The sequence below is a fragment of the Panthera tigris genome, chromosome B4 (assembly GCF_018350195.1).
Source record: "Panthera tigris isolate Pti1 chromosome B4, P.tigris_Pti1_mat1.1, whole genome shotgun sequence".
Classification (NCBI taxonomy): domain Eukaryota; kingdom Metazoa; phylum Chordata; class Mammalia; order Carnivora; family Felidae; genus Panthera; species Panthera tigris.
This window is the reverse complement of record NC_056666.1, coordinates 11147365-11172559: the sequence shown is the minus strand read 5'-3', so window position 1 is coordinate 11172559 and position 25195 is coordinate 11147365. Positions and strand designations below refer to the sequence as shown.

General features: G+C 43.5%; 1 protein-coding gene across 5 annotated transcripts; it reads left to right on the top strand.

The window, feature by feature from the left end:
* The first annotated feature begins 55 nt into the window (after positions 1 to 55).
* Positions 56 to 23284, top strand: NUDT5 (nudix hydrolase 5). 5 transcript variants are annotated; one of them, XM_007081207.3, is made up of 10 exons: positions 56 to 138; positions 10019 to 10126; positions 11349 to 11416; positions 15414 to 15463; positions 16435 to 16542; positions 17949 to 18044; positions 18602 to 18703; positions 20420 to 20428; positions 20563 to 20616; positions 23043 to 23284. In XM_007081207.3, exons 2-10 carry the CDS (start codon positions 10064 to 10066, stop codon positions 23150 to 23152), a joined length of 660 nt encoding a protein of 219 aa, XP_007081269.1. In that variant the 5' UTR covers positions 56 to 138; positions 10019 to 10063; the 3' UTR covers positions 23153 to 23284. The 5 variants fall into 5 exon arrangements, with proteins under 5 accessions (XP_007081269.1, XP_042846981.1, XP_007081268.1 ...); XM_007081206.3 differs by lacking the exon at positions 56 to 138 and adding an exon at positions 169 to 338; XM_007081208.3 differs by lacking the exon at positions 56 to 138 and adding an exon at positions 169 to 342.
* Positions 23285 to 25195: the final 1911 nt, after the last annotated feature.

Sequence of the window (25195 nt, the reverse complement as noted above, 5' to 3'; positions counted from 1 at the left end):
AAGAGAATCGCGGGGCGTCCTTGTAGCAGTCACTCGTACCCGCACACACGCACAAACGCACACGAGGCGTTCGCGTCCCGGGAAAGGAATTCCGGAAGTGTTGAGAAGCGGCTTCTACGAAGTGCCCCGCCCCGGAAGGTAACTTTCTCAGGCGAGGTTACGGGCGGGGATTCTACGGGTACCGGGAGGGGCCGAGTGCACATCCTCATCACCGCGAGGTGAGGCTTTGCCTCCAGCAGTAGCACCGGTGTCTTCTGAGACTGCTGCCTCGGCTTCGTGCTTTCTTCTTTCGTCCCCCTCCCCAAAGGAGTACCCTCCCCTTCACCCCACACCTTGGAGTAGGTAACTGGGCGCGGGCCAATCATGTACAATCCCCTCTTTGGGGAAGAGGGAGGGAGCACATCTGGTGCGTGCGGGCAGCCCCACGCGCGTGTCCCAGTCTGCGGACTGGGTGCGCGACCCGGGAAGCGAGGGGGCGGCCGCTGCGAAGGCGCGGAAAGGAGGGCCAGTTTAGAGAAAACCAGGGACTGGGGTAGAAGAGCCTGGACTATTCGGAGAAGAGAAAGCAGGAAACCACTGCAATTAACTTCATTTGAGTGCAGTGTTTGAAGCATCTGCAAAGAGGATGATAGCACCTCTTCGTTCGTGGAGGGGAACTAGGAGAGATAGGGAGAGAATCCTGGCCGTACGCTCCTGGGGGTTCGACTTTGAAGGTAGAGGAGGAGAGAGAAATTTGGGAACACCGACGAAAGGGGAGAGGAGTCTCTTTTGAGCGTGAAATTCATTTATTCCAGCCCTGCCAAAGTAACAGCCTGGAAAAATACAGCCAGATTGTATCAGTAGCCGGGCCATGCTGGAATCATAAGACTGGAAGAATTCTAGTCTAGTGAAATTTGCAGTATCATTCTTTTTCCTTCTCTTGCCTCCACCACTCCGTTATTTTCCTTATCTCTTCCGTAATGACGTTATCAGATGGCTACGAGACAACAGCATATTTTAAAAGTAAACTTTTGTTTGTGTCTTCAAAAGAATCAGATTCTAGTTGCTGAGAAATGCCTTTTAGAACCTAGCTTTCTTACGACTACATGCCCTGGACTTGCCCCAGTCACGTCTGTCTAAGGGCGTGTATTTTAGGTATCTTTTTAAAATTGCACGCTCTCCGGTGATCTCCGGGTTGTGAGTTCAGGCCCCACGTTGGGTGTAGAAATTACTTAAATCTTTTGTTTGTTTGTTTGTTTTTAATTGCACATTCCGGCTAAGCAGTTTTAGGTTAGAAAGCAGGAAGCCCACCGACTACGGGCCTCTGTAGAAAAGTATTCATTAGGATAATTACAGGATCCTCTGCCTGTTTGGAGTGAAAAGCTCTTCCCCCAAAGAGTTCAATGGTTTGTTTTTCTCAAAAATGCTACTGGCTAAGTGGTTTAGTTGGGAGCATCACTTTTAAAGATACATTTTTCCAAGCAGAGGTAAATTACAATGTTGCAGTATATTCTGGGGGAGGGGAGGGCAGTAGTTTTTCATAAGTGTTTGGAGAGCCAAGATTATGCAGTTCTTTCTGTTTTGAGGGGCAATGAAGCAATATTCCATATATTGCTGGGAGAATAGTGCCAGACTGCCAGATTTAGGAGAGACCTGATGTGGGGGAGGGGGGGTTGGAGCAGTCCCTCTAAATGTTTGTTTTGTTTTGATTTGACTTGGAAATCAACAGGTTACTGCTGAAGGAAATATTAGCAGTGCTGGGGTGAATTGGGATAAGGTATTTTCTGTTGAAGATAATCAACAGATGTATAGGAGGAAGTAGAAACTGGGAACACGGTCACTTCAGGAGGAGTAATATGTTAGCAGCCCAGGAAACCTGAGTGTCGAGGTTGAGGCAGCTGCAAAGCATTAATACAGAGCTGCAGTTATTTGTGCCGAAGCAGCCAAATTTGTAAACTTAAATATAAACACTGCAGGGAAGGAATTTGTTACAGATGTCTTCTATTCAGGCTCTATACTTGAGAAGCAGTGTTCAGTGACTTTTTAGGATTACAGTTAATTTTAAGTAACTAGTTACACATTTAACCAGCCTCAAATAAATCAACATTACAACCAGATGTGCTAGTATTCTGAATGGTACAGCTAAATTCCCTTCCATTATTTTTTAGCCACCATATTTGTCTTTTCTTAGCCATGAAGTGTTGATACTCAAGTTGCTTCAATAAAACCTTTACAACAATGGAAATAGTTGCTTTTTCTCATGCATGCCTGAAAATATCAACAGTTAAGTGATTGTGGAAGGGGGGGTTATTGCGCAATTCCAAATTAAATAATGGAAAAACATTTCCTTCCTTGAATCCCCCTTCTAAATTAATATTTCCATCTACCTGCTGGTTTTACCCACTTGGATATCTTGCCACCATCTCAAACTTAGTGGGCCCATGTTTGAATGCTGTACTGCCCCTTTCTCCTGATGTCCCGATGTCCTTTAAGAACATCTTCTTGCAAGTAGCTTTGGAAACCCTGTCCCTAAACACTGGTTTAGGACAAGTAATAAGGTGTCATGTGCAAGTTTCCTTGCCACTGCTGCCACCCTAGACCAAACCTACATTCTCTCTTGCCTGGGCTGTGACTCGTGGTTCTTTGCTGGTCTCATTACTGTAGGGCTGTAACCAATTAACCTTCCCAAGGGTAATTAGTTCCCAGCCGGAACTAAATGTAATGATTACAAATCACCAAGTAGCATAATTTCAGTAGAATGTTAGTTACCTCTTTGCCCACCCAACCCCCACATCTGCCAGAAAAGAAAAGAAACTCGATGACTTTCCATAATTAACAAATTCACTACAGGAAGTCTTCATTATCAAGATAATCGTTGTCAGCAAAGAAAAATTCATGTGAAGTGGATCCTTTTGATGTGGATACCGAAATTTTACCATAAGTGGTACCAAAGAAGGACCCCTCAAAATATTATCTTAAAAAAAAACTGAATTTTTAAAAGTTTTATGACTATAACCAAGACTTAACTGTAGCGATACTAATTGATTATTGTTCATTGTAAATCAAGTGTTTTTTCTGTGTAATTATTCTGAAAGAATGTAGAATGGCATCTTGGTCAGACCTAAGCATTTGATGTTTGACTTTACAAGGTCATAAAGTTATTTTTGCAAAAAAAAAGAAAATTTTTTTTTTTTTTTGCAAAAATTAACCCTTTCCCACTTAATTTCTTTCAAAATGCCTTATTGTAAATGTCTCGATCTATTCATCAAACTGTTCCGACTGCCTGACTTTGGTTCATCAGCTTTGCTCACGATTTGAGTTTCCACACCTTTTATTTGGTTGAGTATAAATGGTGTTTCCAATATTTAGTTTTTACCTGGGAGAGAGGAGCCAGGGTGTTTTTTCTTGTGATTTTTGCTTCACTTTGCAACCTCAGCAAACTGCAAGGATTCCGATATGGTAATAACTGAATAATGACAACCCTGAGTGCGAACTTCCCTCCCTCTTAACCTGAATCCAACTCTTGTTACTAAGACTGAAATACCTGAGGTTGTGAAAAAGTAACCCTTTCCCTTCTTCCCTGGAGCAGAGAATTTAAGTGCTGTCCTCAAGAGGAGTTTACATAGCAACAAGAGTTTGTGGCATGCCAGTTAGGGTTGCCCGCAAATTTGGGGGAGGGTCAGGCAGCCAGCCAAATCTGCGTAAGCCCTTGGAAATGAGTTTGCAAGTATTAACATCATCCATTATATGTGTGGGCTTGGCTTCAGGTGTTTTTTGTTTGTTTGTTTTGGAAGGGGTTGGGAGGGAAAGGTTGAGAACAACAGAGTTGGCCCAACTCTACTGTACTTTCTCAACCCTTCCCCCAGTTAGTGTTTTTGTTTTTCATCTGGTTCCTTCTACTTCAAATGCTCTCCCTGCCTTCTTGGTATCTAAATCATATCTTAATGACCTCTTAGTAGCAGCCTTTTCAAAGTCTACGATTTTCCCTGCCTCCCAAGTGGATGTGATTTGTCACGCGCTTAAAACACCCTGATATCGCATTATCTCTAGGATAGTCGTAGAGAACCAGGCATACCCTCTGGTTCTTTTCGAGTTGAACTATAAGGTCCCCAAAGGCAGGAATATGGATCAGTTTACACTTAGTATATACCTACCCAAATGTTTGAACTGCCCATGCTCATAAAGCCAGCTAGCTTCCTGCCTATCACTGTATGGCCCTCCTAACAATCCTTTGATGTTTTCCCTCACTAGAGTTTTTTGTGCCCTGGAAAAATCATACAGCAAACACATCATAGACCTTCAGTGTTTCAGACCAAACTAAGCGAAAATGCGTTATGTGAATTAAAACAACTCAACAGTATGTATACGGATATTATTTTAAGTCTAATGTGCATATTAGTAAAATGTAGGTGACTTGAAATGCTAGCTAATGAAGTGGAGAAAATTTACACTTTACTTTTAACTCTCAAAATAGCATTGAATCAGCTCAGGAAAGCTCTGTCACAGTAAGGGGAGGGGGGCGCAGGCTGCGGAGCCTTATTTGTTTCTGCGCAGCCTAAGCCTACGTGTAATGACTGCCTGTAATGACTGTCCCCAAATGGCACCATTTAGCTTCTGTTTTTGAAATGCTGCTAAAAATAATATTCTTTTTCTGTTTCAGTAGCATTTTTGAGATGCTTTTATAATCCTGAACATTTTGGGAATCACAGGGTGAATAATATACTTTGGAAATCACCCTTTAACCTCATTTTTTTTTTCCAGTTATTTACACTGTCAGCAGATTGCTACGAAATACTGTTGCCCCTTGGGGCTGATTGCATTCCAAGTAATTACCCTAGAGAGTCCCAGCCCTGTTTGCCACTTTTTTTCTTTCATGTAATTTATGTTTGTAGCTTGTTTTTTGTTTTTCTAGCTCTCTAACATTTCTAGCTTCAGTATTTTTTAATATGATCTGTTGAAACAACTGTTTAGAGCTTAACATTTGCTGACCAAAAATCCAGCTTTTGATTACAGAGACTGTTTTGTAAGGGAGTTTAGCCTGGTTAAATGAAGAGTAGTAGATGAGGAGCAGTCCTTCAGAAAAGTACTTTTTCACCTTTGGGCCATCAACAATCCCTTTGACAATCTAAGGGAATCTATAAAGATACAAAGATAAGGAGACCTAGCAGATAATTTAAAGGAGCTGGTGGCCCCTTTGCCCCTAAAGATACTCACCTGGGGCTGGGGGACTTTCTCCATTTTGTCTAGATTTACTGGCAATCCAGATTAAGAACCCTTTTCATAGAAAAAGTGACAGATTATTTAGCTCTTCCTTTATGAACTTCTGGTGGTGCTTATACTTGTGAGGTCTGCAGTTCGCTGTTTTTAAGTTTGGGTAAGCACAGAAAAGTTATTCGGGGTCAAAATACCATTTTTCAAAAGGAGGTAGAGGGGTGCCTGGGTGGCTCAGTAAATTGAGCGTTAGAGTTCGGCTCAGGCCATGATCTAACGGTTCATGGGTTCCAGCCCCACATTGGGGTCTGTGCTGACAGCTCAGAGCCTGGAGCCTGCTTCGGATTCTGTCTGCCTCTCTCTGTCTCCTCCCCCACTTGCGTTCGGTCTCTGTCTCTCAAAGGCAAATAAATGTTAAAAAAAAAAAATGTTTTTTTCAAGAGGAGGTAGAAAATTAATCCAAGTATTTTGCATCATTCTAGACAGATTACATTGTGCAATAAATGGGGTCGCTTAGTTGCCTAAAGGTTATTTTCTTTTAAGTGTTAGAATTAAAAGCAGAGGAAATAATTCCTTCTCTGATGTATTTGTTACTAATGAAAGGAAATGGAAATCTGGAAGATAAAAATCTAGGTAGATGAAGTTCTTTTATTTGGGTGTAGAGACCACAAATAGTGACGAGCAGCCAACCTTTGATTTAGCTAATGGTGAGTTTTCATGCTGTTTTGATTGCCTCTAACAATGTAGGTTATTTGTCATGTATAAACCAAGGCTAGTTAAAAGTTTACCAGGAATCACTGCCTGTTTTCTTATGCTATATGCCTGTAGCTAAATGACTGCCTCTACATGTCCACATAGCTTACTGTTTTATTACTTTCAAGCCTCCGTTCAATGTCACAAAATTAAAGGGAGCTTTCTTGATCACTCCACTCCCCCCCCCCCCATCTTCTCCACTCTTCTTCTTGGCCTTTTTCGTAAACTTAGCGGCTCTGACATAAATTATGTATGTTGTTCCTCAGTTTCCTCCCTTCCCCCCCCCCCACCAGAAAGCGAGCCCCTGGAGGACTTTGTCTGTCGTGTGCACTGCTGTGTCCTCGCAGCACGAGACAGCCTCACTTCCAGTGGGTCTGCTGCGGGGTGCTTTCGCCGAGTTACCTAAGACACACACTTGATGTTGGTTGGTGTGTGTGCTTTTTTACAAACATTAATACAGTTTGTGCGTATCTCTTCAAGGTTTAAATGAGTGTGAAAATGTGTTAACATTTCTTTCTCTCATCTTTATTAAGTGGTTTTTATTTTTTTAGCATAAAGTCATTTTTTCTTACCTAGGGCCTCAAGTTTTGCTTCTTTGCCAAAGTCCTTATTGGAAACTGAAATCGTAGGCTTGCCCACGTAATAATCCACAGGAACCGTATTGATCACAGCTTAATAATACAACAGAAATACATTTAATTTTACAACAGAAATACGTGTTGAGTATCAGGCAAAATATACACCCAGAGAACGGTAGAATGGTTGCTTGGGTTCAGTCACGCAGGGCTCCTTGAACTAGACTCCCAGGCTTTGTCAACCTTTAGATTTAAGGTGGCTTTCAACAACCCAACTCTTTGTCTCTTGGGGGTTTTAAGACTGCAGAGGTGATTGTTGTTAATTGAAATGCAATTCACATACCATAAAATGCACTTTCTTAAATTGTAAAATCCCCTGGTTTTTAGTGTATTTGCAAGATGGTGCCACCATCACCACTATTTAATTCTAGAACGTTTTCCATCAAAAAGAAACCCCATGCCCATAAGCAGTCACTCCCTACTCTCTCCTTCCCGCTAGTCTCTTGGCAACCACTACTCTGCTTTCTGTATCTCTGGATTTGCTACTCTGGGTATTTCATATGAATGGGATCCTACAATATTTGGCCGCCTGTGTGTGACTTCTCTCACTTGACATAATGTTTTCAAGGTTCATCCATGTTGTAGCATGTATCAGTACTTCATTGCCTTTTTTTTTTTTTTTTTAAGTTTATTTATTTTGAGGGAGACAGAGCACACGCATGTGGGAGAGGGGCAGAGAGAGAGAATCCCAAGGAGGCTTGGCAGTGGGGGCTGGGATTCACAAACTGTGAGATCATGACCTGAACTGAAGCCAGATGCCTAACCAACTGAGCCACCCAGGGGCCCCTGTACGGATGAATATTATTCCATTGAATGGAATACCACATTTCATTTATCCATTCATCAAATGATGGACATCTGGGTTGTTTCCACTCTGGACCTATTACAAATAATACTGCTCTGAACGTTTGTGTACAACACGTTTCACTTCTCTTGGGTGTATATATACTAGGAGTGAAATTACTGGGTCATATGGGACCTCTGTGGCTAACCTTTGGAAGATTGTTTTCCGAAGCGACTGCACCATTTTGTATGCCTTCTGGCAGCGTATGCCAGTTTCTCCACATCCTCACCGACACTTGTTATTATCAGTCTTTTATTATAATCATCATCATAGGGGTGAACTGTGGTATCTCAGTGTGGTTTTGATTTGCCTCTTTCTGATGGCTAACAACACTGAACATATTTTCATGTGCTTATTGGCCATTGTGTATCTTCTTTGGAAAAATGTCTATCCAAGTCCTTTGCCTATTTTTAATTATGTTATTTGTCTTTTTAATTACTGGGCTTTAAGGATTTTTTTTTTTTTTTTTGCATATTTCAGATAGAGTTCTATCAGATTTATAAATTTTTTCCCCCATTTTGTAAGTAGTTTTTCACCATCTTGATGGTATCCTTTGAAGCACACAAGTTTTTAATTTCGATGAGGTCCGGTTCATCTGCATTTTCTTGGAATGCCTGTATTTATGTGTCACATCTAAGAGATTATTGCCTAAGATCATGAAGATATACACTTTTTGTTTCCTAAGAGTCTTGTAGTTGTAGCTCTTACGTTAGATCTTTGATCTCTTTTGAGTTAATTTTTATATGTGGTGTTAGGTAGAGGTTCATTGTTGTCCTTATGAATGTACGTATCTAGGCCCAGAACAATCTCCTGAAAAGTCTGTTTTTTATCCCCCTTGAATACATGGCACTTTTGTTGAAAATCAGTTAAGCAGGGCATCTGCGTGGCTCAGTCAGTTAAGCACCCAACTCTTGATTTTGGCTCAGGTCATGATCCTAGGGTCATGGGATTGAGCCCCACATCAGGTTCTGTAGTGATCATGGAGCCTGCTAAAGATTCTCTCCCTCTGCCCCCTACTCTGCTCGCTCTCTCGCTCTCTCTCAAAAAAAAAAAAAAAAAAAAGACCATAAATCTGTGGGTTTAATTCTGGAGTCTCTTTTCCAGTAGTTTTTATGTCTATCCTTATGCCAGTACCCACACCATCTTGGTTACCATGGAGCCTGTTTCAGATTCTCTCTGTCTCCCTCTGCCCCTTTCCCCTGCTCGTGCTCTTTCTCTGTCTCTAAAATAAAAACAATAAATTGTTTTAAAATGACAAGAAAACAGAAAATAGGAATGAAAAAGACAAGACAGAAGATCAGTTCAGGAAGTGCAACAGTTCCTGAAAGAAAGAATAGAGAAAATGAGGAGATTATCTGTGAAATAATTCAAGAAAAGTTCCCCATAAGCGCAGTACGGTTTCCAGACTGAAAGGACCCACTTGACAAAATAAGGGAAGGGGATCAAAAGGTACAAACTTCAGTTATAAAAAAGACACGGGGACATAATGTACAGCATAGGGAATATAGTTAATATTGTAACAACTTTGGTGACAGATGGTGGTAGATTTAGCATGGGAATGACTTCATAATATATGTAAACATTGAACCACTATGTTGTATACCTGAAACTAATATAATATCGTATGTCCACCACATTCAATAAAAAAAGAAGGACCCATTTGAGTACCCAATGCAATAACGTCTACGTGAAGGCATGAATAACCACAGATCTCCTGAGAAAGAAAACAGGCCACATAGAAAAAGAATCAGGAATCAGAATGGCTTCAGATTTCACAGCAGCAGCACCAGAAGCAAGACAACTGAGCAGTGCCTGCATATTTCTGGTAGAAAGTGACTTTCAGCCCATAATTCTGTATGCAGCCAGGTTATTCAGCCCATTTTGAGGGCAGAAAAAGATTTTGAGACATTCAGGGTACAAACGGGAGAATAAGCCAAGAATAGAGGACGTAGTAGTGGATAACAAAAGAGATGGGGCCTTCTCTTTCCACAACAGACATGGTGGTACTTGTCAGCTCATGGACAACCGTGACTCTGATAACGTGTTAAAACTTCAAAGTGAACGGGCCACAATGAGATTGTGTTTAATTCCACTGAACCGCACATTTTGAAATTATCAAAATGGTATATCCATTTACTACCAGTTTAAAACAAAAAAAGAAAAAAAGATACACGGGAGGTAGAAAGACCCAGCCCATGCCACTCTTACAGTTGAGCTGTAAAGGGTAGATAAGGGACAGTAGTTAAGGGGTGGGAGTGAGGAATGGTTTACAATTTTTGAACTGTTTACCCTGGAAAGTTTTTAAATTTGGAGTCAGAAAATGCAAGAACGTATATGTAAGTGCCTGATGCCCGCCCAGGAGGAGCTCAGCCCACATGGGCTGAATCTCACTGGGCCGGCTGTTGGTTCTTTTTGGATGTTTCCTGGGGCCTCTGCACTGACCTTCCCTCTAGGGCAGTTCTCCCAAGCTCACGTGAGCAAAGCAGCTTTGATGACAAATAAGTCTTTCACCATGTTAAGTACTTTGACCAGCAGCCTCTGTTCAAATGTTGAATTCGGAAAAATAACTGTAGCCTGAACAAATCTTATCTTACAGCGTGAACTTCTTGCCTGAGCATTGTAAAGACTGACTGGTTTGAAAATGGAAAACCAAGAACCAGCGGATCCTTCTCAAAATATCAAACAGTCTATTATTTCAGAGGAGGTATAAATTGTTTTTCACTACCCTGCTCTCTCCCCACACACAGCCAAGTCCAAATGAAATGTGTAGACTGTCGTTTCAAATGATTGTATTTAATTCTTAAAGACGGGTTTTAAACATTGTTCCTGCTCCCTTTTTAGGACTCAGGGACATTTTGCTCTTGTGTGGGAGCAATTGTGTATCTCTTAATTATATGCACTCGTGAAATTGAGACTGTTTTAAAGTGGATTTTGGCTCTTCGTACAAAAAGTCTCAAATTTTAATAAAAGTTTGCCCGGGTAGAAGAATTAGTCCTCTGGGAGTTTTAGGGTTTAGACATTTCATACTTAAGCCTCGCATCTTCGTTAGCTGTTTATGGTCTCAGCATATATGTTTAAGAACAATAAAAACCTAAGTTGTTAGTTGTAGTCTGAATTCCAGAACTAATGTACGTCTTACATGTTATTCAATTTAGCTTTTAATTAGTCTCTTCCTGCAGGAACCATTGGAGTGGATAAATTTTAAGTCCTTCATCTTGGAACTCTGATCTTGACACCTTCCTGCGGTTGTTTATGATTTAAAAATCTTTCCATGTTGCCTGTGAATAGATCTGCAGATAATTATTAGGTTGCTGCCGGCCAGAAGTAAAAGATAGGATAGTAAGAAAAAGGCTACTGCTTTCTGTCCGCAGCGAAACTCCCCTCTCAGTTCAGTATAGTGCCGTAGGAACGTTAGTCCTCGTAACCGAAACTCGGTGTCTAGGCAGAATGACCCTGGGCTGCCTGTCTCAGATCGGGTGGGAAACCCACGAGTCACTGGAAATGCAGTCGTTGGACACGGTCTCCTCAGTCAGCCTTCCCATGTCTCGCTGACTAAAACGTCAGCGAGGAGTTTCTACCTACTGAACATACCTGTGTGACGGGCCCCAGGCTCAGAGCATAGAACGCTGGGTCCCAGAAAACCCCTCACTTCTTCGTCCTCCCTCTCTACCTACAACCCCCGGCCGCCAGGATTTTTTCGACTATCATCTCTTTTCACCTCTCAGTACTACTTCCAAAACTCCAAAAAGAAGTAGAACCACCCTTCAGGAAGATAGCTTTCCATACTTTGAACTGAAAACCTGCACTAATTATTGGGAGGGAACCGTGATCCCTGGGGGGGCCACACAGAGAAAATCTGAAAGAAAACACACCTTCTAAATAAAATCCTCGGTTTAAAAGCCTCCCAACTTATTGTCTCCTTTTAGTTAATTTCAGAAGGAAAATGGGTCAAGCTTGAAAAAACAACGTACATGGATCCTACTGGTAAAATAAGGTAAATGATTTTTTTCCCTTTTGTAAAATGCTCGGTATTCGGGTTCTCGGGGTCTCTGCTTACTGTTTGACATGAACTCTGATACTTTTCTCATTGTAAACTCGATCTTAAAGGAGAAATCTAATTCAGTATTTTCCCACTCTCAGAATGTTTGGCTCACTTCTCATCTCGGAATACAATCACATTGTAAATCTGTTACATTAACTAATCAGGAATTGATTTCAATACCATTCTCCCTGAGTAGATTAGTATGAACCTGACATTTCGGTCCAAGCCCTATCGAAGCCAATAAAGCAGCAAAGTAATTAACAATCCAGATCGCCTCCGAATCATACCAGGTTTTAATTTCTAAATTAGGATGAAGGAGAGAACATTGCTGGGTTTGAGGTAAACTTACATGCTTTACACCTTGCTCATGGAAACGTAAATTGGAAAAAAAGAAAAAAAGCTTTGCAAAACATTTCACAGTATGTACCAATTGCCCGTAAAGATATAACACCCTTCAACCCAAGTAATCCCACTCCTGAGACTGTTTGGAGTCGGATTTATGCATGAAAAATGTTCACAAAATTAAAAAAATAAAAACAAATCGAAAGCACCCTAACCATCTTAAAAATGGGGAAATAATTGTTATAGTGTAGCATGATAAAAGAATATGTACAGTATGAAGGCATACAGTCGATATTGTAACAACTCTGTAGGGTGACAGATGCTCACTACATTTACTGTGGTGACTTGTATATAACTTGAGTGACTATGTTGTACACATCAGATACAAAATTGTATGTCAATTCTCAGTTTAAAATGGGGAAATAATTTTTTAGTGTATTCATTTGGTAAAATCTATGCAGTTATCTACAAAGCAGATTCTGAAGACAATCTAGCAACTTGAGAAAAGTTATTAAGTTGATGATAAAATAGGAAATTGTGTATATGCTTTTTAAATTCTTTCCAAATAATATATAAGAAAAGGCTAGAAGGAAAATTGGCAAAACATTAATGGCATCTGTGTGGTAAACCTGTTTTCTTCTGTTTTCCACGTTTTCTGTTTAGAATTTTTTCTTTCGGCCCCTGTCACTCTGCCCTGAAAAGAAATTTTTTGAAAATTATAATTAACTATCAGAAAAAAAAGTGTTAAAATAGATTAAACATTTCCCTAGTGAAATATGAAAAGGAGTGAGATAGAATGAGAAAATATAAAAATGTAACTAAATATTAAAGTATCCAGATTACATGATATATTGATTCATAAAAAAAAAAAAAAAATCTCCATTTGCTAAGTGATCAAATGAGAATACAGAGTTTCTTCATGAGGAAATACTTCTGTCATCAGCGTGAAAGTACGTGGACTTGCCAGTAATTGAAAGCACTTTAATTATCTCTGCTAAACTAGCAAAAATATTCCTAAGGGCCAGTGTTGGAGAGCTGTGGGAAACTTCAAGCTATCCATAGCACTCTTAAATTAAAACCTCAAAGCGAGAAAGCCAACCATGCTACCGCCCGTCAACACAGTGGATGTTCTGCCTTGGGCAGAACACTTGTTTAAAGAGACCGATGTGCAGAACTAAACAGGAAATAAATAGTGGGGACAGGAATACAATACAGACACGTGGCCAGGCCCGAGCCTGAAGGAACACAGTATGTTCAAATGGACTGATGTTTGTGAAAACGTAGATTGGCACCCAGTTTGTAGCGACAGAGTTTGGCTCTCTTTTCCCCGTTAAGCTGTTAAGGTTTATAACACAAATATGCCTCTTAACACTAATTAAAGAGTACGTGTTGGTTCGCACCGGTGGTGCATCTCTTCACTGGACTCCTCTTCCTCCTTCAGCATATCTTAATCAGGGACGTGCGTCAGAATCACGTGGAGACTCTTTTCGGGATACTCGTGTCCAGGTCTCACTTCCGGGAGTCTGTTTGAGTAGCTGAGGCATGCACTGAATAGCCTAGCGGGTACCTGCTTTTGTGGCCTGCTCATAGCATGTTCACCTCCTTTCTTGCACGCGTAGGTCTTCCTCGTGAACTCCGGGGAGCTCGTAGGCAAAGCACTGACATCTCCTACCGGAGTGTCAGGCTTTGAAGAGGGAATCCCCGTGCTTTGCCATAGGTCATGACGTATAAACTCATAAAATGTTTTATCTGTTACCTGATGCAAAAGCATGTCGGTAAGGATGCGAGCAGCTAGAAAATCCTCTGTTCTACCATGTTAGTCGTGGATACGGATACGGAGTTGAGTCGAGTAGTGCAAACCCATGCTGGCAGTGTGCCCCCTGATGGACATCGGGACAGAGCTGAAGTCATCCTTCGGTGCCCTTCCTGCCTCCTGCGTTTGTTGACCCGGGGAGGAACGCAGAGCAAGCTTTCTCCTATGACAGTTCCTCAGAAAACGGAGTCGCTTAACTAGAATCAGAATTCTAACGCCACAAGAGGCTTTTGAGCTAACATACTCTTAATTCCCTAGTTTTACACCGGAGGGAACGGTCTCACGGGATGTGTGGCTGGGCGCTCAGCTGGTAGGCAGGTGGAGACTGAGATTGTCTGACGCGGTCAGACGCTCATCTTTCAGAGTCCCTTGAAGATGACCGGAGCTCCCACGGGGCATCCCTGTTCTAGGATCCCGTGTAAATGCGTTTATATTTCATGGTTCACGATGTATGGCTCGTTACTGGTTATTTTACACCATCTTAACCGTAACCGTGCTGCTCTTTTGTTTCCCTTGTTCCTAGAGGATCTGGGATGGCGCCTTCACGGCTCCTCCCAGCACTGCCTTCTAACCCTGAGGGGTGGCACAGAGAGCTGAAAAGGTTTTCATCTCTTGCCATCTGTACTATTTACTTACCAGAGTTGCTTGTTGGTTGGCTTCTTGTTACTAACAGGAATGTCGGACAGTTGTGAGTCGTCACAGCAGCGTTCGGCTTTCACAGGTTCATTTTGACACACTCGCTGCTCGAATTGGGATATAATATTGAGAGATCTACAGTTTACAGAAAGGTGTTTTTTGGGTTTTTTTAACTAGACTAAATACCGGGATTTCTTTCACAGAAACGTGACACAGTCCAACCCAGCCAGATAAAAAGTGCGAGGCTCCCCCCACATGGCCCGTCTCATCATTCCTGCTCTTCTGGAGGGAGGCGGATGTTGACGCCTTCCTTACTCCGGTCCCCAGAGCCACTCAGATGTCTTACTTCTCCCAGATCCAAAGCTGATCTGCTTCTCCACTTTCATTTCTTACCACTGCTTCTTTCCAGTTCAAGGGAGAAGAGAGTGAAGGGGACTTTGCCTCATATGTCCTTCCCCTTCAGACAGCATTGTACCAGTAACCGGATTCTCAGGACGCTGTTCCCCAGAAACAAACAGCCCATCGGGAATAAAGCCATAAAAGGGAGCAGAAACCTACCATTCCTCATCTCACTTTCTCCACTCTGGACCATTTTCCCCTTAGATAAGAGAGATCTCACACGTGCAAACTAGAGCACTCACCTAAATGTAATAATTCCTCAATTAGTAAATGGGACGGCCCTGCTTTCTAAAATTGTTATTTAGGTCACATATAAATAACTGTCTCAGTGGTTCCTATTCTGCAGAGTATCTTTTCCTCTTAGTGAAAAGGCTGGAATTCTCCTAGGAGCTTAATTTGCACAGACTGGTCAATACTTTCATTTACTGCTAACCTGTAGATTTAGGATCAAACTGAAATCTTCCCAGTGAATGATCTGAAAGGCAGCTCAAGCGATGAGTAGGCCTTCTGTTTAGATAGCGCTCAGAGGGTCAGGCGTAGGGTGGCACGTTTTCTTCAGAAAAAGTTTCAGAAGCTACAGGAAAGCACGATGGAATTGGCTTTTCCCATATAGATCTGTACTGTCGTGGTCTCCTTGGCCATTATCGTTATTACACTCGCATGCTTCGCATTTGTAAAGTTCTGGTTGTGGACTGAAAACCCAAGGGCATTCTCCTCTGTGACGTTAGTGATTTTGTTTTTGCTTCTCTGCCTGAACAGAACGTGGGAAACGGTGAAACGTACGACCAGGAAGGGGCAGTCGGCCGATGGTAGGAGTGCAAACCCCTTACGACTCTTCATGGAGGAAGTCACCGTGCTTTACTGCAAGAGGCGGGGTTCTTTTTACTCTAACCCAGACCTCAGAGCAGCTCTCTTCGATTATGGTCTTTTATGTTTAAGTCTGGTCTTCCTTTTTGCAGTGCTTTGTGGCTAAATCAGGCTTTCTCTGTAAATAACTTCTGGCTTCAGTCCCAGTGTTTTTGAGGGAAAGGTATACTAATATTTATAGCCAAACAGAAGTCAGTATAATTTGAAGCCACATACTGCATCTAGATAGGACTTCTAGAAATCCTGTGTTCTGTTCAAAGGACCTAGGTGAGAGCCTTTAGTTTGGAAAAATATCTGGCACTACTTTATGATGGACCAGTTGCTTTATAAATTGAGAAGGATGCGGAATTAGGAGAAGAGACTATCCATTCAGTTCACATTCCCTTCTAGGCATAAATGCACTGACTGCAAAGATCCTGAGAATCACCTGTGCTCTGGGGGAAGTGGGCAATAGGTCTTTGTTTTTCCCTTTCATTCCTCCCTTTCATCTTGTTCTCTTTTTAGTGGAAGTAAACCGAGTAGCTGCCACAGCTGCTGTTTCGGTCTGCCGGGAGAGTTGGGTGGAGGGAGGTAGCCAAGAACTCCTTGTGGGCAATTTGTGTTTTCCAGAACGCACTGGGGTTTTGTCCGTGTTCTGTTGTAAGTAAAATGCCTCTCTCTTGGGAGAAAAGGTCCTTTATCCTGAAACAATAGACTCTAACTTAGCATCTACTACAAACACTGGGACTGACTCCATTTACTGCTGAAAGGAAATACAAGCACACGTAGATCAGTGAACACGGCCTGGCTGCTGCAGGTTGAGAAATCGGTCTCGGCAGAGGTTAGCGTAGGCAGGAATTTGGTCCTTGACCCCGTGCCAGGTACTCCCTGACCTTTCATGAGGGACCTCCTTGGTTTTATCTCCTGGTCACAGGGGTGGCGGTCATCCCAGTGCTGCAGCGGACACTTCATTACGAGTGCATCGTTCTGGTGAAGCAGTTCCGACCGCCCATGGGAGGCTACTGCCTAGAGTTCCCTGCAGGTGAGTCCCTCACCGCGGGCCCGAGCACCTAGAACAGCCAGAAGGGCAGTGCTTGGACCTTTAACACTTTTTCATGTGTCTCGGCGGTTTTAAGTTTAAAAAAAAAAAAGCATCCCTCCGATGCACTCTTTGGTGCACTGACCCCCCAAAGCGAGGCGAGGGTCTGACCTTCCCAAGCCACCCGTCCTCTCAGCAGCATTCTCTCTGGCTTCTCTGAGTAACTGTTCTTCCCTAATTTGTCAGGTGAGTTCATTTTCTATCACTAGCAGTCTGCTTCTGATAAGAAACAGTAGTAACAAGGCCAGACTCTTAACTCCAAAACCCGTGACTGGAAAAGACCGCTTGATCTTCCTGTATATACACAGGCCAGGGAAACTGCCTTAATTTCCACTAGAATATTCTCTTGAGTTGCGCAGAAAGAGCTATCCAGAGTTTGAAGTACTGTGTCATCATAGGACCTAATTGGGCTGCTCCCATCTGAAGAGATTAGATCTCATTTACTTATCGTTAGTGGGCTGTGTCTTGTACTTTGAAATTCTAGCCCAGGATAACGCGTAGCAGCTCCATTTTTTTTCTCATGTACCCGCCATTTCACTGAAGAAATTAAGAACTTTAAAAGTAAGTAAATAGCTTGCATTTCACTTTTTTCTTCGCATCATCTCCTTTCGGGTGAAATAATCCGAGTTCTACCGTCCTCCCCACTTGGCCTCCCTGGTTACTGCTGGCTCTGAGCACGGCCCCTGCCCCCAGTCCGCCAGCCTTCCGTCCTCCTCACAGGTGATCCTCATCCGGGCATTTCTCTGTGGCCTCAGTATTGCTCTGCGAGGGAGGAAAGCAAGATAGGTGACAGGGTCACATGAGGAAAACGGAAAAGAATGACAGGCTTCCTGGGCCATGCCACAGAGCCGGGTCCGTGAGCCGGGTCAGGGGGCCGACAGCAGCACCAAGCCAGCTCTCCTCACGGGTCCGTGCTGTCTGTGCTGCAGAGATGCCCACGGGAACAGTCGAGGTCTGAATAAGAGGAACAGCTGTCGGAACCTACTTACTCTGCCTGGGGTTTTATTCTTTTGCTTTTTTTTCTTCTTTCCTAAAGAGAGAGAGGGTGAGCACGTGAGCAAGGGAAGGACAGAGGGAGAGGGAGAGAGAGAATCCCAAGCAGGCTCCATGCCCAGTGCTGAGCATGACGTGGGACCCGATCTCATGACCTGAGCTGAAATCAAAGGTCGGACGTGCAACCGACGGAGCCACCCAGGCGTCCCTGCCTTTTCTCTTAGAAAAGCTCCAAGCCTCAGTCAGTGTCACCCGTGCAACCGCTTCCCACAGTCCTCTGATTCCTCGCGTAGCTCCCAGCGGTACGTCAGGAGAGGGTTTCCCTGTCGCACCTCACAAAGGATTTGGACTTCCAGGTCTCATCGATGATAACGAAAGCCCGGAAGCAGCAGCTCTTCGGGAACTTGAGGAAGAAACTGGCTACAAAGGTGATGTGGCAGAGTGCTCTCCAGGTTTGTACTGCTCTCCGGGCGTGCGCTTGGGGACAGACCCTTGAAAATTAGCCAGCCGTTACACTGTGCGTGGTGTAAAGGATCTTGCGTTGAGGCTCATCCACGGAGGAGAAATCCTAACTAGGTTCGGTCACTGTCTACAGGCGAGTCTCTCTCCGCGCGAGGGCAGGTTTGAACAAGGAGGCCCTGAAGCTGGAGAAGAGATGGGAGATTCGCTTACCTTCCAGAGTTTCTCAGATCCTGAGCTTTATTACCTCACCCACGTGCCAGGCTCCTCGCTAGATTTTTTTTCTCAATGTGGTGAAAGGACCTGACAACATGTCAGCACCGTCTCACCCCCAGACTTAGCGCGCTTAACCCAGGAACTCTGGAGGGAAACACGTATGCTGTGCTGTCCCACAGCGTATACTGAGCGCATCGGGCCGAGTGTAGTTTTCCCGCACGGGCTCCGTGGGCACTGTGAATCATGAGCCCGGTTTCCTTCCGAAGGCATTTAAGTAACGAAACGTGTCGTGTCGGACCGGTGTCTGAACTTGAGCGTTTGCTTCTCTCCACAGCTGTATGTATGGATCCGGGCTTGACAAACTGTACCACACACATCGTGACGGTAACGATCAACGGAGATGATGCTGAAAACGTGAGGCCTAAGCCAAAGCCAGGTGAGTGTGCATGGGCCACGGTTAAGGTGGTTCTGTCGCACTGATGATTGGTTAACTTGCTACTGCCTTGGTTTTTGATCTGTGAGAAGAGGAACAGGTTTCTAGATACTTCATCAGTACTCTGGGCTGTTTTGCTCATCGTGGGTCCTGTAGCATTTTTAACACTTAACTGATTTTTAGGTGTTCTTTACAAATGTTAAATTCTCACATTTCCCTATCTTCTGTATGGAGCTTATTCCCACTTAGGATTATGAGCCCGAGGTCTGAAGAGGAAACAGTGAACACCTCCAGAATCACAGATGTGTGTCTTTGTGTGTATTATAAGAGTGGCAGAAGTACTTATCACTGAGTTCCGTACTTAGAGAAACGTTTAAGAACTTCCTTGCTCTGTTAGATTTCTTAGCAAGTTTGGGCTCCAGCTTTGATGCTTCTGTCAGTTCCCTGTCGTCTCCCACCCCGTTAAAGGGGGTGTCAGGTGGCACAGCCATATTCTTCCGTTTCTCATCACCTCGGTGGCTCCTGAATGTGTCGGGGCCCATCACAGCTGATTTTAAATGTTCGATGTTCAAGCTCGCAAGTACGCACCTAACGTGCCGTGAAGCAGCCTGCCAGTCCTCAGAGGTGAACAGAACCACCGTATCGAGTCCCCTCGGAGGTTTATACCCCAAAGCACAAAGCAGGGGCTCATGTAGGGACTTGCACACCAGTGTCAGCAGCACAGTCCCCAAAAGGTGGACGCCACCCAAGTGTCCACCAGCAGATGAGTGGGCCCACAAAATGTGGTGTAGATGCCCCGTGGAATACCATCCAGCCGCTAGAGAAACACGCTGGTGCCTGCTGTGGTAGGGTGACTTTTGATAATGTCGCGCCGAGCGCTTCGGGAAGCCAGACAAAAAAGCGTAAACGGGGGCCCCTGGCTGGCTCGGTCACATCTGGGGGGTGTGAGTTCAGGCCCCACATTTGAGTGTAGAGTTTACTTAAGAAAAAAAATTTTTTTTCAAGTGTAAATATTGTGGTTCCACTCCTATGAGGTGACCTAAAATATTCACAGAAACAGAAAGTAACCTAATAGGCACCGAGTTTCCGTTCGGGATGCTGAAAGGTTCTGGAGAAGGATAGTGCTGATAACTGCACAACACTGTGAATGTATTTAATGCCTTTAAATTGTATTTTCAAAAACGGTTAATGGGCACCTGGGTGGCTCAGTCGATTGAACGTCTAACTTCAGCTCAGGTCATGATCTCATGGTTCACGGGTTCAAGCCCCGCGTCGGGCTGTGTGCTGACAGCTCGGAGCCTGGAGCCTGCTTCGGATTCTGTGTCTCCCTCTCTCTCCGCCCCTCCCCTGCTCTCTCTCGCTCCCTCTCAAAACTAAACACTAAAAAAATGGTTAAAATGGTAAATTTTATATACTTTAACAACTTAAAAATACCTGTGTGTATTATCATAGAGTATGCTTTCAATTTGGCTATTAAACATTTGATTTGGAGGACAAATTCTGTACTGTTGGAATGTTTTTTACATAGATTCTAATAGAATCTATAGAATCTGATTCTCCATAGATCACACACAGAATCTAACGTACATAGATTGGATTAGTAGAGACCCGGGTCTCTGTTGAAGTCTCAGACCCTTTTCGGTATGTCTTGCACTAACCTCTTCCAGTGTTTGACCAGAGCAGGCCTTGCTGCAATGTCCTCCTTCTGTTTCTTTTCAGGAGATGGAGGTACGTCACCCAACTCAGCAGTGGCTGACGTGTGTATGGCTTAGCGCAGTGGAAATGGCTACAGGCATGTTGTGGCGTTCTGGTAGGCTCTCTTATTCTGGAGCTTTGTTTTCACTTGCACTTTCTTTGTTTAGAATTTGTTGAAGTAATTTCCTTACCAAAGAATGACCTGCTGAAGAGACTTGATGGTAAGCATTCTTAAGACTGCCAGTTTTCTCAATTTTCCCCATCCCCAGTCCCATTCAGTGAGGAACTAAGTATAATTCCATTTCTTTATATTCTTCCTCGTTAAAGCCAAGTACCTAGAAATGTTGGAGAACTGCAGTTAACCAACAATGATTTTCTTTTCTGGGTGGCACTGAGTTTGAAAATAGGAGCAAAACATTCTCTGTCGAGTTGAAGGCTTCCAATGGGATTTTTTTTCTATAGAATAGCCAAAACTATATTCCTGCAGATTAGCCAAAACTTCTGTACCTCATGTCGCTAATCCATGGCACTGAAGAGGCCTAAGTAGGTATCTCTTAGCTGATCCTCAAAAATGCTAGCATGTTGGATGGTACTTCGTGCAGGGGAGAAGTTAAAGGAGAATTTAACAATATTCTTTCTACAAAGACTGAGGTATCTGCTATATACAAAGAGCAACACGCTGATATAATGAACCAAACTAACAGCGTCACCCCTAGTAAATTACTGGTCATGAAATTACATTGTGTACTTTCTGGCCAGCCCATCTCCTAGGGATTTTGTAAAAACTTGACTAAGCCTACGTGGGCAGATTAGGATATGCTGTACTGGAGCGTGACAGAGACCCTTCAGAGGGAGCTCCTCCATGCCGGCTGCTAAGTCCCCGATCACTCCTTTGTAAAGGAACAGACAGTCGTCATGACTTGAATGTTTTCAAGTTTTTACTTCAAAAATTAACTTGAAGCACAATTTGACCTGAGGCTCTGAGGGCTGTCTCTTCCTCCCCTTCCGTAAGTACCAGTGGCTTACAATTTTATTTCTAGTGACTCTCTTGTTTTAAAAGTAAGTATGAGGGGCGCCTGGGTGGCTCAGTTGGCTAAACGTCTGACTTCAGCTCAGGTCATGATCTCACTGTCTGTGGGTTCGAGCCCCACATCGGGCTCTGTGCTGACAGCTCAGAGCCTGGAGCTACTTCGGATTCTCTCTCTCTCTCTCTCTCTCTCTCTCTCTCTCTCTCTGCCTGTCCCCCACTCGTGCTCTGGCTCTGTCAAAAATAAATACAAATTCATAAATTAATTAATTAAAAGTAAATATGAGCTTCCAAGAACTACTGTGATTCAGATTCCTAGAAAGCTTCCCTTCCTGCTTTGCCTTTTTAAAAACTAGACCTAAGGCAACAAGTACCTCAAGATCTCAGTCCGAATGAGAAGTGCTCATACTGGAGAAAGCCCTAGTTGCCTCAGAGAGCTGTGGCTGCCAGTAAGGGGCAACACATCTTTGAGTCTGTCGGGTCTGACTGGGTCTGAGGTTCCGCCGTGTATGGGTTACGACCTTGAACACGTGCCACAGCCTCTCCCGGCTTTTCTCCCGAAACAGGAACGAGAGGTCGCCCCTGTCTCTGGGGAGGCGTGAGTACAATTAAACAAGACAGTGGGCACAAAAGGACGTAAATGTTAGATGCTATATGTCTTTACTGCATTTTTATATTAGAGAAGTATTCTTTTAAAGAACGTCCTTCTCCCTTCCATCTAACTTAACCTCCCTGGATCTAGGCTTGGAAGAGGGGGCAGTCATAGTGCGAGAGAGGGAGGAAGGAAGGTAGACGGGGACAGATCTACAGGAGGAGGAAGGGGGGGAAGAACCAGTTTTCCTAGCTTTATTAGAATGGAAATATAGTAATCAAACCATTTATTCAACAAGTCACATTTGAGAGATTGGGAGGAAAGTATCCAGAGTTCAGTTGGTTACACAGAATAGCTTTCAGCACTTCCCCAGCCCCCACCCTGCACAGAGGAGTAGGACGCCAGCCTCCCTTCCGGGATCAACGGGTCTCTGAGCTTGCGCCTGAACTAGTGGCTAGGAGAACAAGTGACAGATTCCAGGTGCGATAACCTCCACCTGAACGAAACAGAAGTTCCCCTCAGAGCCCATGGTACGACGTACGCTCCCGCGGCCTTGTTCTGGAATTCTCTAGAATTCCAGTCCTGTCGTGCAGGCGGCTGAACTTGTAGGCGGAAAATCAGTGCTGTCTGGCAGCGGAGAGGACGCACGAATCCCGAGATAAGGCACTGAAGGGTCACCACGGCAGCGCCCTAGAGCGCACTCTAAAAGAAGTAGTGATTGCATCTGTAGACTTACAGCTTTGCTGTTTTAATGCATCAAGTCCTCACCTCTGATATGTGTCATCTTCTGCCTTTATTCTTTCTTCCTGTTCTGGTCTTTTGCTGGAAATGTAACCCTGCTTATATATCCTTTTCTCTTCTGACTAGAGCAAGGTCCTTGAAGGCAGAAGGGGTCCTGTTGACCGTTGTATCTCTATCTAGCATTGTAACCGGCACGTAGTAGGAGCTCAGGCTGTATTGATTGATTGATAAGGGGTATTCTCCTTTATTCTCTTCATTATCTAACTTGTATTCTTTGCTTCCTGTAGCTCTGGTAGCTGAAGAACATGTGACCGTGGACGCCAGGGTCTATTCCTATGCTCTGGCACTGAAACATGCAAACACGAAGCCGTTTGAAGTGCCTTTCCTGAAGTTTTAAGGCCAAAGGACAGTAGCCATGTTTTTACAAACAAGACCACCCACCAGGCCTCCTTCACTAAGACTTTGTTATTCAGCTTAGCTTAATGTAGATTTGAAATTAGTTTTTTCATTAAATAAAAGCAACACAGAATGCATGTGGTGATATGGAATTGTAATTACAGGGAGGCTGTAGCCTTCATATTTAAATGCTAAACTCCAGCAAATATTAATGAAAAAGAACATAAATGCAGATATGTTTAATCCAGTGTTTTTTAATCCAGTCTAGTCCAGGAGATAAGGGTATTTCTAGAGGAAAAAAGACCTGAATTCCAAACTAGGGTCAACCGCCCCCACCCTCAGCCCCCATATAAACTTCCGTAACGAGGTATGCAAATAACTATTTACCGTATTACTGTTGAAACAAAGATTTTTTATAAACATTTTTTTTTTTAAAGAAAGACCTATGTAGGGACTTTTTTGGTCTCCTAATTGCTGTATGGAATTAATATACATCCCTGCAAAGCAGAGAATATACAGTCAACAGAGAGTAACATTCGTGACGAGCAAATGTTTACATTTGGCCAGTCCTGCCTACCTATCGAGGGTAAACCAGCTCGTAGGTAATGAAAAGTGGCTGATTCCATTCATTGTAACAAGGTTAAGAAGCCACTGAAAATACAGGGCCCTTCCATCAAGCAAGTACCTATATTTTGGAATCTTTTCCTACCCTTACCTCAGAAACCAAGTCCATTTACATGGCTGGTGGGCATTATGGTCTTGGTGTTAAACCATGAGTGTAGCCAGCAAGGTCACCAAATACCGGAAACCCAATACAACTACCTTAAAGGGGAGAATAGGGGACTGTTTCCAGCTCATTCCATGCCTAAAGCCCGTCATTCAAAACATCTACCAGTGTTGTGGGCCGTTTTCTCGTTCTTTGGCTGAGCTCTTATGGTGACTTCCACAAGTCTCCAGAAGCTCAGGTTAGCCCCCAGCCAAAGTCTCACGGTGATGCTCCTTGGCCAGCCCGAAGTTGGGTTTCCAGCCCTGGGCTCAGGCCCCTCCAGTCAGATAAAACCAGGGTACTCGTGCCAAAAATGGCGTGATGTAGTTCATTTGTCTACAGGTCTTCTGTGCTACCCAGAGAGGTTTTTGTGAGCAAAAAAACACATATCTTTCTATTCTACTTCCAAAACAAAAGGGGAAGGTATGGAAGTGGAGAACTGTCTAGATCAAATCTACTCTCTATAAATATTGCAAAAATTAGGCCCCAACTACTTGCTCTAATAGTAGCCTTCCCCTGGGCCCCTAACCCTTTTTTAAAAAATCATTATGGGCATCATGATGCTCCAGAGATCTTACTCTCTTTCTGAGCTCTCAAAGACCAGTTCTGTAATTTCCCTTGTTACTGTTCTCCTTCAAAATCAACACACAGATGGTGTGTAGAAAATCTACAGACTCAGGCTTAGACCAGTCTCCAAACGGACCAGCTCTTCCAAAGCCATTCCCCACAGGAATTGAGAAACCTACTCTTAAATGTCGGTAGAAGAGAGATGTTTGTAACCCCCACCCGTTCTGCCGCCTTCTCTTCCTAGGAGTGCACATTAGAAGTGACAGCTAAATCCTAGAACATACCCCTAATGCCATTTATGTTAACCTTTAAACATCCAGGGCTGTACTTTGGAAGTCAAGTCAGTTTGAGAGTTGGCAGCCTGGAGGTCTCCACTGGCTGGCACGGTTAATTTATGAGCATTTAAAAGGTGAAGGTTTCCTATAAAAAGCCCTGTTTCCACCTTCTCTTGAAAAAAAAAAAAAAAAATCCTATATAACAACACTGGATCCACATTTCTATTCTAACAATGGTCTGAGCCCCTTAGGAGATGACCCTTGTTCCTATCCTGCCAGCCTTTATTTTATCTGCCCTGCCCCTGTAATTGTTTGGTTTGGTGATGCTAGGCTAAAAAAGATATACTTCCTGTACTTACTAAATAAACGAGAAAATCTTACTTCTGAAAAGGATCTTTCAAAAATTAAGTTTGATCTCTTTCTGGACAACAGAGCA